The sequence below is a fragment of the Diprion similis genome, chromosome 6, assembly GCF_021155765.1.
Source record: "Diprion similis isolate iyDipSimi1 chromosome 6, iyDipSimi1.1, whole genome shotgun sequence".
In the NCBI taxonomy this organism is placed as follows: Eukaryota; Metazoa; Arthropoda; class Insecta; order Hymenoptera; family Diprionidae; genus Diprion; species Diprion similis.
The window spans coordinates 24,547,264-24,561,379 of record NC_060110.1 but is presented as its reverse complement, the minus strand read 5'-3'; the positions used below and the strand labels follow the sequence as shown (position 1 = coordinate 24,561,379).

General features: G+C 43.2%; 2 protein-coding genes across 2 annotated transcripts; both read left to right on the top strand.

Moving 5' to 3' along the window:
• Positions 1-308: 308 nt before the first annotated feature.
• LOC124406809 lies at positions 309-6,131 on the top strand. Its single transcript, XM_046882419.1, has 7 exons — positions 309-749; positions 1,688-1,825; positions 3,220-3,323; positions 4,939-5,209; positions 5,312-5,454; positions 5,673-5,827; positions 5,926-6,131. Exons 1-7 carry the CDS (start codon positions 677-679, stop codon positions 5,981-5,983), a joined length of 942 nt encoding a protein of 313 aa, XP_046738375.1. The 5' UTR covers positions 309-676; the 3' UTR covers positions 5,984-6,131.
• A 3,346-nt stretch (positions 6,132-9,477) lies between these two features.
• LOC124406808 (bone morphogenetic protein 4-like) lies at positions 9,478-12,008 on the top strand. The gene is made up of 5 exons (XM_046882418.1): positions 9,478-10,038; positions 10,127-10,283; positions 10,370-10,515; positions 10,593-10,694; positions 10,805-12,008. Exons 1-5 carry the CDS (start codon positions 9,853-9,855, stop codon positions 11,654-11,656), a joined length of 1,443 nt encoding a protein of 480 aa, XP_046738374.1. The 5' UTR covers positions 9,478-9,852; the 3' UTR covers positions 11,657-12,008.
• Positions 12,009-14,116: the final 2,108 nt, after the last annotated feature.

Here is a 14,116-nt window from a genome sequence, read left to right as displayed (position 1 = left end):
AACCGGGAGTCTTAAGCGCGGTCCAGCTCCTCCAGGTTCGGCAGGTTCTTTGTGCCTCTTTGTGCATCTTTGTCACTCCTCACGTCCTACCCTCCTCTATCTCTTTCTATGTCCGTCTCTTCCATCAATCTGTCAGCGGCACAAACGACTGGGGCCTAAGGATCTCTGCTGATCTTCTGGAGGTTTCAGAGAAGGACGGGCAGACAGGCAGGCAGGCAAGGAGGGAGGGAGGGAGAGCGGAACGACGGGACGGCGATCCCGAAGGTAATTAAAATCTGCAAATCTGTCGTCTGACGAACGGAGGAACAAACCTTCACCGCGAGAACGGGCGACGGGTGATCGAGATTAATAGACAGTCCTGTCAGCAGCGGTCTCCTCATCGCAACCAGCGACCCAGCACTGTCCAGTCTGTCCTGAGATTGCAACCTGCGTGGGCCATCGGCCATCGTAAACCGTATTGTGTATCGATAGGGCGTGTGACTGGTGGACATCTCTGCAAATATTGCGTTCACTGATCGAGTGAACGAATAATCGGGGAAAAGGGAGCTGGCGGTGTTGGGACCTAGAGACGCACGGAATGAGATAAACGTGCAGGAAACCGGAACCCTAAGGCAAAACCGAAGAACACAGAAAGATATTTACTTGCCTTCCAGATCTCAAACACGCGGTCGGACCCATGAGGAGCACGAGGGGATGGTGGATCGTCCTTGGCGGCTTCACCCTGGTTTATCTTGGAAATGTTTGCTTAGGTAGGCAAGACCTTGGAGGTGGGAACACCTACTAAGGATACATTTTTTCCATTTACCATACCTTAAGACAACCCAGCTCCACATGTTGTAGGCTCGTTAAAAAAATTTGTCTACTGGTCTACAAATCAGAATTTTCTTTTTCAATTGAATTTTTCAAATAATATCACTTGCTGCTAAAATACTTAAAAATCTTTTGGCATCTCATCCATCGATACATTTTTTGCTAATCTGATGAGCACAAAATCCTTCACGTGTCAACATTCTGAGCGAAAAATTGACAAACCCAGACTTATAAGTCATTAGTTGCCATGATTGTTGTAGAGTAAATTGATAATACTATTCATAGCCGTGATATCAAAAACCAACGTGTGCATCGGTATATTTATTATTCACGGCTCATTTTTTCCAAATCCATTTTTTTGGAATCAAAAACTACTTGTAAATCTCTTTCGACTCTTTCCCCTTCCACACAACGTGTCGCTAAAGTTGAACTAGTGCAATGACACTACGTTGATTGCCTGAGCGATAAATCAGGGGAAAAGGTAAAGTGCTGACCCATCTAAAATTCTCTCGATCGAATGGCAGTTCTACCCAGTTTTAACTCGCAGTTCATTTAGACAATCGAACTGAATGACGTCTTCATTGGCAGCGGACGGCAAAACGAGCTTCGAGGTATTTTATTTGTTCAGACAACGGACGAAGTTAAATTAGAACTGAGCTGATTGTGAGCTATGAATTAACTAGGGCTGCAATCAACTGTTCGCCACTAATAAGGCGTCTGGATTCTTATGGTTTTCGCCACAATTTTCAAGCGTCAAAATAACGGAATGCACAATAATCCTCACAAGAAACATATTTGCCTCTTGAAAGATTAGAAGAGAACTATAATTTTAACAGTTTTTAATTCTAATTTGCAAACGTTGACTTTATACTTTCAGCAAACGAGGTGGAAAACGAATCCCCCGCAAAAGAAGTGATAAGGACCACTGAAGCTAGCGACTTGGCAAATCAAGAGCAGCCGCAGCCGCAGCATCTCTGCTGCGTGAAACATGAAAGAACGATCGAAGTGGGCCACGGTGAGTTGAACAACGCTTGATAGCTTTCCTCGAGGAAGGAGAAGAGGGACCAACGGAAGAATAAATACTCGATATAACAGTGAAGGAATGCAAAGAAGCGTACATTATTCTATACATTCGTTTTATAAATTTCACTTGCATTGCGCAGAGCAAACATACACATGCATCTTACGAAACTTACACCATGCAATCACGCCTGAGAACGTTTAAGCAATTGACACACGCGCGTAAATAGGGGTCTAACACAGACAGACCTTCCGGTTGATGTGCAGCATTAATATAGAGTGATTCAAAAGCAATCAGCGACAGACAAAAGACGGATTTGACGAATTCCAATATCGCAACCCTCAGTAACGATTTTTGCATTTCCTATCGTAACGTGACAATATTATAGAATTGTAGAATTCTTTCTACAAGCGCGATTTGCTGCATGATCGAGTTTCGGCGGCGTGGCTGCTTGCCCTGGTGAAAATGATTTTTACGATTGTCTACGAGAATGTTCAAGGAAATTAGGACATTTCGTACAAAAATTGTGTTCGTAAAAAATTGTAAATATTCATAGTCTCTTAAAAAAAAACTTGCAGATTTTCATGAAAATATGTATCATTTCAGTAAAAAAATGTACAAGGTACTAAAATTTTGAAAAAAAATCAACAATTCTTCACAAAAAAAAAAACTATGGATATTTACAACTTTTGAACGTAATAATACGAAATTTTCCAATTTACTTAAAAATTCGGAGAAGTAGAAATTTTCACCAGACTTTCGTGTATAGCAAGACCCGATAAAGAATGCAACCTGGACATCGCGGATTAGCCGAACGGGTCACGTCGATACCTCGTGGTCGCGTGAAGCACGAGCATGTATTCTATAACCGCCCCACGAAGTTACTTCGTGAACCGCCCACCCTAGCACCTAGTGGCTGCCGAGCTGTAGCCGCTCATCGGTACCAAAAATAGCAGAGTTACATTACCGACACGATGATCTCCGTCCGCGTGATCGCGGCATCTAATTTAACGCGCGTCACAACTCAAATTTGTTTTCTGCAGAACGATCAACAGGCACCGCTGATATACATATATAGGTATATATATGTATACCACGTCTATAAAAATCTTTCACATATCTCGCAACGTGCGGTTGAATAACCAGATTCCGATTGAATTCACTCCTGGCGAAAAGTTGCGCGCAGAGAGTATCGGTACGAGGCATTCCATATGCCAATTTGACTGGCGGTACAGTTATACGATACATATCAATGAAAAGATTCGTGAATTAGCTAATTTAACGTCATCATAATACATCATTTTGACGACTCTTAATGTTTGGCTGAGATTCGTTCCGGTTAAAACTCCCATCTTCCTGGAATCCTCTGATCAAATGTCTGTCCACAGGTATGTCCGGCCAAATGATTCAGGTCGACGTTGGTCACTGCCGTAGGCTTTGCCCTCGGCACGTTGTGAACGACCCAGGGGACCCCGGTCGACCGGCGATTCAGGTAAACGACAAACAAATTCTTCCGTTACTTGTCATATTTGTGTATACCTTTCGTGCCTGGATCGAGGTACTTACTTCTCTACCTGGAAAAAGGTGCGAACTAACGTGCAAGGGAGCAAAGCTGTAAGACCACCCCCTTTTTCTTCTTCTTCTGGGTATTTATTTTTCCTTCGCTCTATCAACTCAATTCTTACAGTTTGCAAATATTTTATATAGATATTGAAAATAAGTATATATCGCTTGAAAAAGTAACGAGGTATTCTTGAAAAGTAGACGCGGTATCTTGTACCTACATCCAGGTAAGGTTACACTATACTGCAGTTTCCATAAAGCAAGATCACTGGCGAAAGAATGCGGGTCCCAACCGGACTTGCACGAGCTCGTGAGTCATCGCCAAAAGGATATACTTATGTACACATGCATGTATGTACGTATGTAGGTATGTATGAAAACGGAGGATGCGAAAGACGCGAAAGATGCGTACCTACTGCACAAAAACACGCCAGGCTGCCTTTCTCAGCTGGACTCGATCCTCCCAAGTATTTCACCCTCGTCGACAACGATCGTCTTCCTCAGGGGGGGGGGGGGGGGGATTGAAATTCGCCTTCGGAATTTCATCACGCGATCCACGCTTTGTCCTGGTAAAAAACTTTTCAGATGTCCTCTTATTATATAGGTATACCTATACCTATACTGCGGACGTTGTATCTGCAAGTATTTCTCCGACATTTGTTCCGAAAAAATTGTCCACCGTTCTGACGTACAACTCTTCGAACCATGAACAGCCCGGTCTTCTCATGGCGTTTCACACTGTATCGATTTCACTATTCTTCGCAACGAGTCCAGAGACTCAAGTGCACACGGATGTAAACCGTCATCTTCTCGATTCACTTTTTCACGAACCTTCACGTTCACCCGATCAATGCAGATTTCTAAGTATGAAATTACGGAGAAAAATGCGAACCTTGGAACACATCATGTCGTAAAATTGTTCGCAATCCTCTACACAAGTCACTTCTTTCCAATCACTGCCCGTTGCTGAAAATAGGCATTCTGGCAGTGATACTGAAAGTGTGTAATTCGATTGAGGAAGATCGTAACAAACTTCGTATAGTGTAAGCAACGGTTATCGGGCGATGAGGCGAGCTTAAAATCAACGACCGGTCGTTGCGTTCCGTTTATCGAAAGAGCAACGAGCCAATCGAACCCGTTCGTGAAGTGAAATGGGATGAGATAAGGGCGAGACGGTGCCGAGTGGACAGGGAGAGATCCTGCGGGAGAGATATCCCGATGTTTTCAAAGGCTATTTTGGTCACGTGATGCAATCGCGTCGAAGCGTCGTGCCGCCCACGCCGTGGATGCGGATCAGGACTGCATGCGGCGTTCTGTTTGGCGTCCTTGGAAGGTCGGATCACCGGGGGTCAGCGCTCCGACGTGGGGGCGCCAGCCTGACACTAAATTCAGAATCGCGTTAAGATATACCCCAACAGATATCGCCCATAACTCTGCCGACCTCCTTCTTGGGTTCAAGAACGTCGAGACTCGCGCCTTTCGTACTTCAGGGGATTCCTCGCTGCACAATCCAAGGTGATAAATAAATTATTACCGTCTTCCAGAGATGTCCCGTCGATTGGCACTGCCGTCCGAACGCGGCCAGGCTCGAGAGGGTTTCCACCCTCCAGGGCGTCCGCATCATCGAAGCCGTCGATTCCTGCGATTGTACACCCAAGCAATCCTGCACCAGAGAACCCTACACTCACGTCGTTTATCCCGGAACACCCCATCAAGCTGATATGGACGTGGGTATGTGCATGGGACGCTGTTCGAGCAGGGGCTTTGGGTGTAAGCCTTTGAGAAACAGAACAATCAGCATTGTCGGTCCGAATGGTAAGTCGAGTTGAACAGTTTTTCTATACGATCATCAAATTCTCGTTCTCGAATTCGTGTGAGCTTACGAATCTCTTCTCTGGAACTTTTCCTTATTTCCAGGTGACGAAGTTCATCAAGTGATCGAGGCGTGCGGATGCAGCGGTGATTGCTACAGGATGACTCACATCGAGACTGTCTTGGACTTTAGCGAGATTGAAATAAAAAACGGGACAAACTCTGCGGAGGTCAGGCCTCTCGTTAGGGTGAGAATATGGACTTTTACGTCTGCATTACTGTTACAGTGCACGTGCAGATACTACTTCAAATCGCTTTAGATGCCTAAAACAGACTTTGAAAGGAGCGAATATTCTTTTTACTGGAATGCTTTCACCCATCGATGTTTTATTCCTTTTATTGACTTGACATTGGCATTGACGTGCTCCTTCCGGACTTTGATAAATCCTTTGCGATCATGTAACAGGCTATCGACGTCGGTCAGTGCGTTGGTGCTTGTGCAGGGAAGGAGACTGAGACTTGTATGCTGCGGGACAAGAAAGACCCGTCCAGGTGTCTCGCGGGTCTATATTCAAAGCAGCATTCTTGCACTCCGGCCAGATTTAAAATTCACGAGTATAGGTGAAGTATTCCTGCATTGTCAGACATTTTTACTTTTTCACCAAACAAAGATAATTTATATAATCCAACGCAAACTTTTGTTATTAATCTCTACCTAGATCTCGGAGAGGCGCAATGAGAGAAATAATCGCGATCACACAGTGTGCTTGTGTCTAAATATGTTATTGCTTCTTCTTCATCACCTCGGAAATAATTGGAGACCAACTTCAAGTCTACAGAAAGATGCGACGAAAAGAAATTTATGATTGAGCAAAGGTAGGATTGCACTGGCCACCCCATAAAAAATGATCAACAAGCATTTCGGGCAAAGACGAAAAACACGAAACGAAGTCGAAAGTGTCTCCGTTGAAAAAAAGGAAAGGTCGGGTCTGTGCTCCCCATCGTACTTATATGATGCCATTTTTGCGTTTCAAATAAACATTAATAGCTGATTTGTTAATCACAAAAATTTTACCAATTTTTCTTTATTACACACTATTTGCATTTCAATAAATTTTTGGGGTGGCCGGTTCAGCCCCACCCTTCCGGTTTTTATCGTTTTCAGCGGAGTCACGTGGCGTACATAGTTTTGTCTTTCTCACCGTGACAAGGAACACCTTTTAAGACAACCAGTTCTGTCTCACCCTCCCTTAATTTTTACAGCGAATTACAAATATATTACTAAACCACCTGCCAGTATATAAGTTTTTGAACTTGTCATTTTCACTAACTTTTGGGCAGCACGTATTATTATATGTATATGTATACAATGTCAAGGTTCATATAAAACATTTTTTTTATCATTGTCATCAACAAGCGTGAGATATTATCTGGTAATTATTACATCATCGTTCATATTCTACGCAGACAGTGCACGCATTATGTCTATCAGTTTTGAATAATAAATTTCTAAATTTTTATATCATGCTATTTTATCCTTTCCCCATAAATTTCCATAAATTAAGACTAAAATCAAGATAGATTAAGAATTAAAAGAAAAACAACCAATTCCTGCATGAATATATTATAATGCTCAACATCAGAGAACTCGGTTTGGAATTCTAACTCATAATTTCAAGTTCGTTCAAGGTGTGACACATAGATGAAATTCCTTACGATTCAAAATATCCATATAAGTTCCAAGTGAATCAGCACGGCAAGCAAATGCGGCAAGTCGCATAATATTGGAAGGTCAGTTCCGCAATGAATACTAAACTAACGTAGGTATATGTCTACAAAAATTGGCATAAGGTGTAATTATGACGCGGTGGGCAATCTGTTTGACTATATGTAGGTATAATTGAAATAAACCGAAATTTATACACGGTTATGGTGCACACACGATTCATCGCACAGTTATCTGCCAATTCCCCTGAGTAAACGATATTATCATTCGACTCGCTTTGTTACCCGAAAGGAAGTGATAAACTAACCAATTGAGATCATCCTCACGACGTGGGCGAAAAATATTACAGGATTGAAACTCACATTGCTGGTTAGCAGACAGCTACTGGAAGGCAAAGTATATTTTTCGCTGCGCGAAATTATGCGATTGTCGACTCGTTTTTTTTTTTTTTTTTTTTTGTAGCTTATTGTTAGTCAGCCAATTTGCAGTTCGACAATAGAAACCCTAAACGACGAGAACCGTGGTAATCATATCTATAATGTTTTCTACGGTTGAACCTGGAAATTGGACCTTGCTGGGATCGGAACATTTCACGATTACGAGTAACGGTTAATTAAACTAGCGGGGATTCCCGTGCGGATTCCCTGAAAGCGTGATGAAAGTAGATGAAAAATATTTATACCGCGAGCAGCGCCTGATTTACCTATAGGCCCGAGAGGCCCGGGCCTAGAGCGGCATTTTCTAAGAGCGGCAAAAATGAGCGCTGGAAATTCAATTTTTTTCGTAAATCAAAATCATATGCAACTTGTAGAATGAATTTTTTGAAGTGAAACTTTTATAGCGGCGTTGGAGAATTTTGGATGGGAGTGAATTCATGAGTAGCCCTTTAAACCGCAACACTAGTATAGGGGGAAGTCCTCCAGTACCGGACACCCAAGGTTATTCGTTAATAAAATCATCATTTGAGTGGAAAAATAATCATTTTTATTTTTCTTATAATATTTGGAGTATGTTTAACAATATTGGAACTTTTGGAATTAGTATATAACATTAAGCTAAGAATAAAATACGATTTTATTTATTAACGAAAACTAGGGTGCCAGAGAAGTGTTTATATTTCCTTCGGACCATTTTCTTCTACTTGAGTATTTTTGATTGGTTAGCTATGGTAGAACAACACTAAAACACGTCAGAACAAGTTTTGTATAAATAGTCAAATTCAGAGAAAAAATTGGGTGTCCGATATTAGGGACCCGTAATGCACAGCTAAATAATGAAATATCCGAATGTGGAAATAGCCGTGCGAATATTTCTTTTCTCTCCAGCAACCAATTTTTCAGGCGAACGTTCCTTCTCAACTTTAAAAAGAGTAAAATCTTATTTACGTGCATCCCTTTCTCAAAAGCGACTTAATGCCCTTGCACTTTTGTGCATTGAAAAAAATCTTCTTAAAGATATGGACTGTGAGGAAATTATAAACGACTTCGCAGCGCAAAAAGCGAGAATATTTTAAGACATTGCTAGTCACTCGGCAAATGTACTATACTGTACTATGATTATAACATAACAGAATTATTATTATTGATGGCATTATTATTATTGTATGTATGCAGCTATATCGAAAAATGATGAATAAAATGACTGCTTATGAGCATGTGTGATACAAATTATCAAATATTGATCGATCCTGATTGAAAAAGTCCCATATTAGTAAACAGATCACTAGGTAGTGACGGGGGGGGGGGGGGGGGGGGGCAAATAAGTTCAGGAGTACAGGCGGCTCCAAGTTAAATCCGGCGCTGACCGCGGGGGCGGGGATCGTAAATAACAACGTTCCACATATCTCGCCGCTTACTAACCCCGAGAATTTAGGAACATGGAATTTTTAATAGCTGCAATGTCATCCGGAGCTTCTGACTCCTAATGCGCGTCGATCTGGATTCTGGATTCTGGAGAGATCGGAAGAATTAGATCGGATACGATATTACGCCAAAGAACTGCACGATAGCGTATATATATGGTCATATCAATTCGATGCGACGAGTTGTTTACAGTTTTTGATTTCAACTGATATCACCCTGACACTGACAAAAAAAAAGAGTATAAACGTTGTGTGTTTATTTCGACGACGTAGAACAGCTACGAAGAACAATTCATTTGAAAAAAAATATTCCAATTTCATTCACAATAATAATCGTCGAAATCTCGATGCTTGCATCAGTTGATTAAGGATACACTTCGGATAATGTGAGACGGTTAATTCGCAGATGACGGTAGTGGAGGGATTCGCCCCCCCCCCCCCGATTACAAGCACGAAGTGGGGATTTGTGAGAAATAAAAAACAAATATCAAAAAATCAAAAAAAAAAAAAATCAAAAATAAGCAAAGGCATCCGTGAGTTTGGGTTACGAGTGCGATGCAAATGCCGCCGCTTCTAGTGCAGGTCAGAAGAGACGAAGGCGGGAACACCGCAACGGATCTGAGGTGAGGATAGGCGAGGTGAGGTGAGGCGAGGTGAGGCAAGGCAAAGCAAGGCGACCGAGCCAGTGGAGGATAAAGGTGTCTCCGGAGCGAGAGCCCTCCCATATGCCATTTAGCATCTCTGCTCATAAGCTTGGACCATTTCGGTGGGACTTTGTCGCTCGCTGGGTGCCTTATTCCTCCGTTTCGGCCGCAGACGGAAACGCGAAACGCGGAGTTCGGTTGTACTCCAAGTCACCGCCGCGCTTAAGAACGCAATAAAGCAAAGTGTCGTCGATCCAGGAAGTGAAGAATAAGAAGACGCGCTTGTTGGTTGTACTGTGATAAAGGACAAGCTTAATTGATTGCAAACGTAAACGTATATTATACAGACAACTCGCTACGCTAACCATCAACGCTACGGAGACTAATTCAAGTTACAGTTTAGCCTGCGGAAGAGATGTTGAAAAAAAGGATCTTCCTTTTGCTGCTCTTATTTGCCGACGTGTTTGCCCACCCCACAGAAATACCGGATGCAGGAAGCGGGTCTTCCGACCAAGAATTCGGTCTTACCTTCTCCGGAGACCCTCCGGATGACGAAATCCAAGACTCACAGCGGGAAGCAGCGTTAACGAAGCTGCAGCAGGTCAGTGATTTGCTTTGGAAATGATTTTGATCACTCGATGCACATCTCATCGCGAATTTTTATGTATATACTTTATATTGTTACACAGATGTTCGGCATACCCGAACCGAGTGACAGATCTAGCCGACACAAAATACCACCTCAGTTTATGCTGGAACTCTACAACACGATCGCCGATCCCAGCGGTGTGACACGTGGCAAGAACCCCTACAACGCCAAGGTTGTGCGCAGTTTCATTGAACGAGGTAATTAGGCTGGTGAACACATCTCGTCGGCACTGTACCGACGATACGTGCGATGAGTAACGAGTTCGAATTATTCCATCCCACAGATAGTTCCATGTCCCACTATTATCTTTTCAACATTTCCGGACTGGAAATGAACGAGTCCGTTTTAGAGGCGGAACTGCATCTGTACCGGAAGAGAACCCCGCTCAGAGATATGCATCCGGCGATTCTTTCCTCTCCGTACTACCTCGTGAGTTTACTCGAAGCATCAGAAACCCTGTCTCGATCGAAGCTATATAGTGATTGACGTTTTCATTCCTCCCCCAGATCCGAGTCTACCAAGTCCTGGATAAACACCAGCTGGACACTCCGGACTTGCACAAGCTCCTGAACGTCCATTACGTCGGAGCACACGCGTCTGGTTGGCAGGTGATTAATTTTTTTTACTTTCGACAGGAATCCTCGTGATCTGAAATTCAAATTATTCGGTATGACGCAGCAGTCGCAAAGATTTACGATCTGTTGATTGAATGTTTAAGGTGTTCAACGTGAAGCAGGCGGTTCTTTCGTGGATGTCGGGAGCCCCGAACCTCGGACTGTTGGTGACAGCGTCAAACCTCTTCGGCGACGATGCGGCGGTTAATTTCTGCCGAAGGAACGACTACCACCACAGCAAGCAGCCGATCCTAGTGCTCTTCGACGACGACGGTAAGGAGACGTCAACGGGGGAGAACATAACTCCGCACTATTACAAGTACTCAAATGACCTCGAAGAAGAAACGTCCGAAGAGGTGGACGCTGTCTACAAAGACCACAAGGCTAATAGCCTTGAGGAGGAAGAATCGAAGGACGAACGAGGTCGCGAGCGACGCGAAGCATCTTCTTCCTCGACGAAGAAGAGCCAGAAGTTCGTCTCGACGGCGAAGAAACTCCCGGGAGCCCTGAGCTCGATGGACATCTACGAGCGCGCGATGCTGCGGAAGAAGCTGAACAAGCTGAAGACTTCCTCGCCTTCTAGCTCGACCCTGAAACGTCGGCGAGCCCGTTCGGCGCCGGATTCGAACGGCAATAAGACCGAATGCGCGAGGCACGAGCTCTACGTCGATTTCGAGGAGATGGGCTGGTCCGACTACATCATTGCCCCCGAAGGCTACTCCGCTTACCACTGCAGGGGCCACTGCAACTTCCCCCTGAGCCAAGGCCAGCATCCGACGAACCACGCGACCGTCCAGAGCATCGTTCACATGCTGAGACAGGGGAAAGACGTCGACCAGCCCTGCTGCGTGCCGACAAAACTCCTCAGCAGCAGTTTCCTCTACTTCGACTCCGTCGACAACGTCGTCCTTAAACTGTACCAGGACATGGTTGCGGAACAGTGCGGATGTCACTAGCGGCCGGGAAAGAGTGGAGTGCTTTTGATCCTTGCATATTTATTTTAAATCCTCGAGTCGTTGTCGGAATGGAAAGAGAAAAGGGGGATCAAACCGTAAATGTAGTTATATTATATGTATTGTATATAACATTTCTAGGGACATTTTACTTTGCCTATACCGTATACACTATTATGATGTAAAATCTCTAACGTGATATACATAAGTGATGAATATTAAATTATATTAATTATAGTTGAAACGAAGCTGTGTACATATCGTATAATTTTCTGTATCGTTATATAATATCATTAATTACTATAGTTCTTATATGTAGAATAACGCAACTATAGGCTAAGAAAATGACAATAAAGAAACTGATTGAAACAGTAGATCAGTATTTTCCTTTCAATTTCAATTCGTTAGCGCTACTTTACCTATACATATATCGTACTTGGAATGGCCGAGCGAATTATGCGTGTTTCGTATAATTAATTAGCCCAAGAATTTGGAATTCGGTTATATTTATAGATTTTTACGAAGCTTCCTGAAGACGTGTGAAATTTGAACTGGCCATCGTGCAGCTGCAGGGTGAGATGTGAAATATTACAACACGCGCTCTCCCCCCCCCCCCCCCCCCCCGCATCACGTTGGCGTTTTCTAAAAATGATTCTTTTTCTTATTTACTTCGAAAGAGTTTATTTTTCTTTCTTTTTTTCAATTCCTTTTTTTCTCGCATCGCAATGACAACAACACGGGGAAGTTAACACGTTTGGAATCTCGTGGAATGGTTGGCATTCCGCGACCGAATATCTTTATCCCAGTGGCGCCTGCAGCCCTGCGCCTCTCGTTTTGCACGCGTCCGGATCCTGGATGTTCATTTTTTTTTTTTCTACAAACCTGCAGCATCCATCTATTTGTGAACTATGCCCTATTTCGTTCAGTCTTATTTCATGAAGTGAATTAAGGTATAGGTGTTCCAGTTATTGATCGTGTCCTGATTATTGACCCTTTTTGGTTGTATCCGTTTGATCCTTAGTCCTAAAATTAGCAGAAAATAAATATCTAGTGTTTAACTCTTTAGCGACTGGTTTTAGTCATCGACGTGTACACAATTTGTTCCGTAAATATATAATTTTGGTAAATAAAAGGGTCGATAATTGGGTCTGCACCTCACAATAACCGGGAATTTATTAATTAATTCGATTCGCGTGTCGGCGCACAAATTCCGCGCTAATGCACATCTCTTCTATATTTAAATCGCGAAGGTGTATTTTCGAATCCGTTCTGCTAAAAATAGCCAAGACGCGTTCCACTGCATTCCCGCAGCTCGACGCGGGCCGCCGCCGCCGCCGCCGCCGCCGCGGGACGCGAAGGTGATTTAGAGGCTCGCGTGCACTGTGTCATAAACGTCAATTGCTTTGGCAATTAAGTAAGCTTGTTATACGGGTCGCACCACTAACTGTAAACTCACGAATCAAAGAGAATAACTAATATTATAACTATATAACTTCCCCTCATTCCGCCGTTCAAATCGTTCGCACTAAAAAATTTATTGGGAGGTTTAAAATAATATAACTGTAGATATATGTATAAATGTCAGGTACATTTCCACCGAATGTTAGTGTGTGTAATCTATAATAAACGGCGGTGGATCTGGTAACGTTAACGAAACTAAAAATGGAAGGTAGAAAAAAATAATTGTAGGTATACTGTACTAGATTATTATTAAGAAAAAAAAAAGAAAAAAAAATCTTGTATACTTTTTAAGAACAGCCTCTCTAACATAAATGTTATCCTTGCAATATTGGAACGGCTTTTCGCACCTTTTTGTGCACACGCTTCATGTACTTATATATAACAACATAATTTTCTATAAATATTATATTTGGACACTGCGGTAACTGCGATTATAGCACGTGTACAGAGGGGTGAAAAATAAAGAGTTTTGCGAATACTTGGAACCTCTGTTATTTTATAGACAATATTGAAGTGTACCCAATATAAGGGTGAAAGGAATCGGATGATTTCCTGTCTTGTTATACCCACCTTTAATCGGTGATTAACTTGGAACGACTACGAGGACGAAAATTAGAGATATTATTATACTGAAAGAGAGTAAGAGGAAGATAGAAAATGAATAGAGGAGAAATGAAAAGAGAAATATAGAAATGGAAAAGGAAGAGGAAAAGGCGACTCCTCCCTCGAGTCCGATCCCCTTAGGAGAGGATAACTGTGGCTCCTTACTAACCACAAACTCGTCGGTGGATCCCTGCTAGCTCGACTAGAGAAGGAGGGCCCGCAGAGAAATCAGAACCAGGGGTCTATTAGAGAGGCGGCCCACAGTGACGGGGACCGTTTGATGTCGCCGCTACTCTCAGTTGTGATCCGCTCCCCGTTGCGTGCCGCGGTGCGTTTCGCTGCGGTACGTTGCGTTGGGTTACGCCGTGCACGTTCATCTCCACGCATCGGGCTCCTCCT

Bases quoted from the DNA above. Each gene is read 5' to 3' on its own strand.
- LOC124406809 (XM_046882419.1), top strand. From the start codon at position 677: ATGAGGAGCACGAGGGGATGGTGGATCGTCCTTGGCGGCTTCACCCTG. The intron at 1,826-3,219 runs GTGAGTTGAACA...GTCTGTCCACAG, and splicing joins AACGATCGAAGTGGGCCACG to GTATGTCCGGCCAAATGATT. The intron at 5,455-5,672 runs GTGAGAATATGG...ATCATGTAACAG, and splicing joins AGGTCAGGCCTCTCGTTAGG to GCTATCGACGTCGGTCAGTG.
- LOC124406808 (XM_046882418.1), top strand. From the start codon at position 9,853: ATGTTGAAAAAAAGGATCTTCCTTTTGCTGCTCTTATTTGCCGACGTG. The intron at 10,039-10,126 runs GTCAGTGATTTG...ATTGTTACACAG, and splicing joins CGTTAACGAAGCTGCAGCAG to ATGTTCGGCATACCCGAACC. The intron at 10,695-10,804 runs GTGATTAATTTT...TGAATGTTTAAG, and splicing joins CACACGCGTCTGGTTGGCAG to GTGTTCAACGTGAAGCAGGC.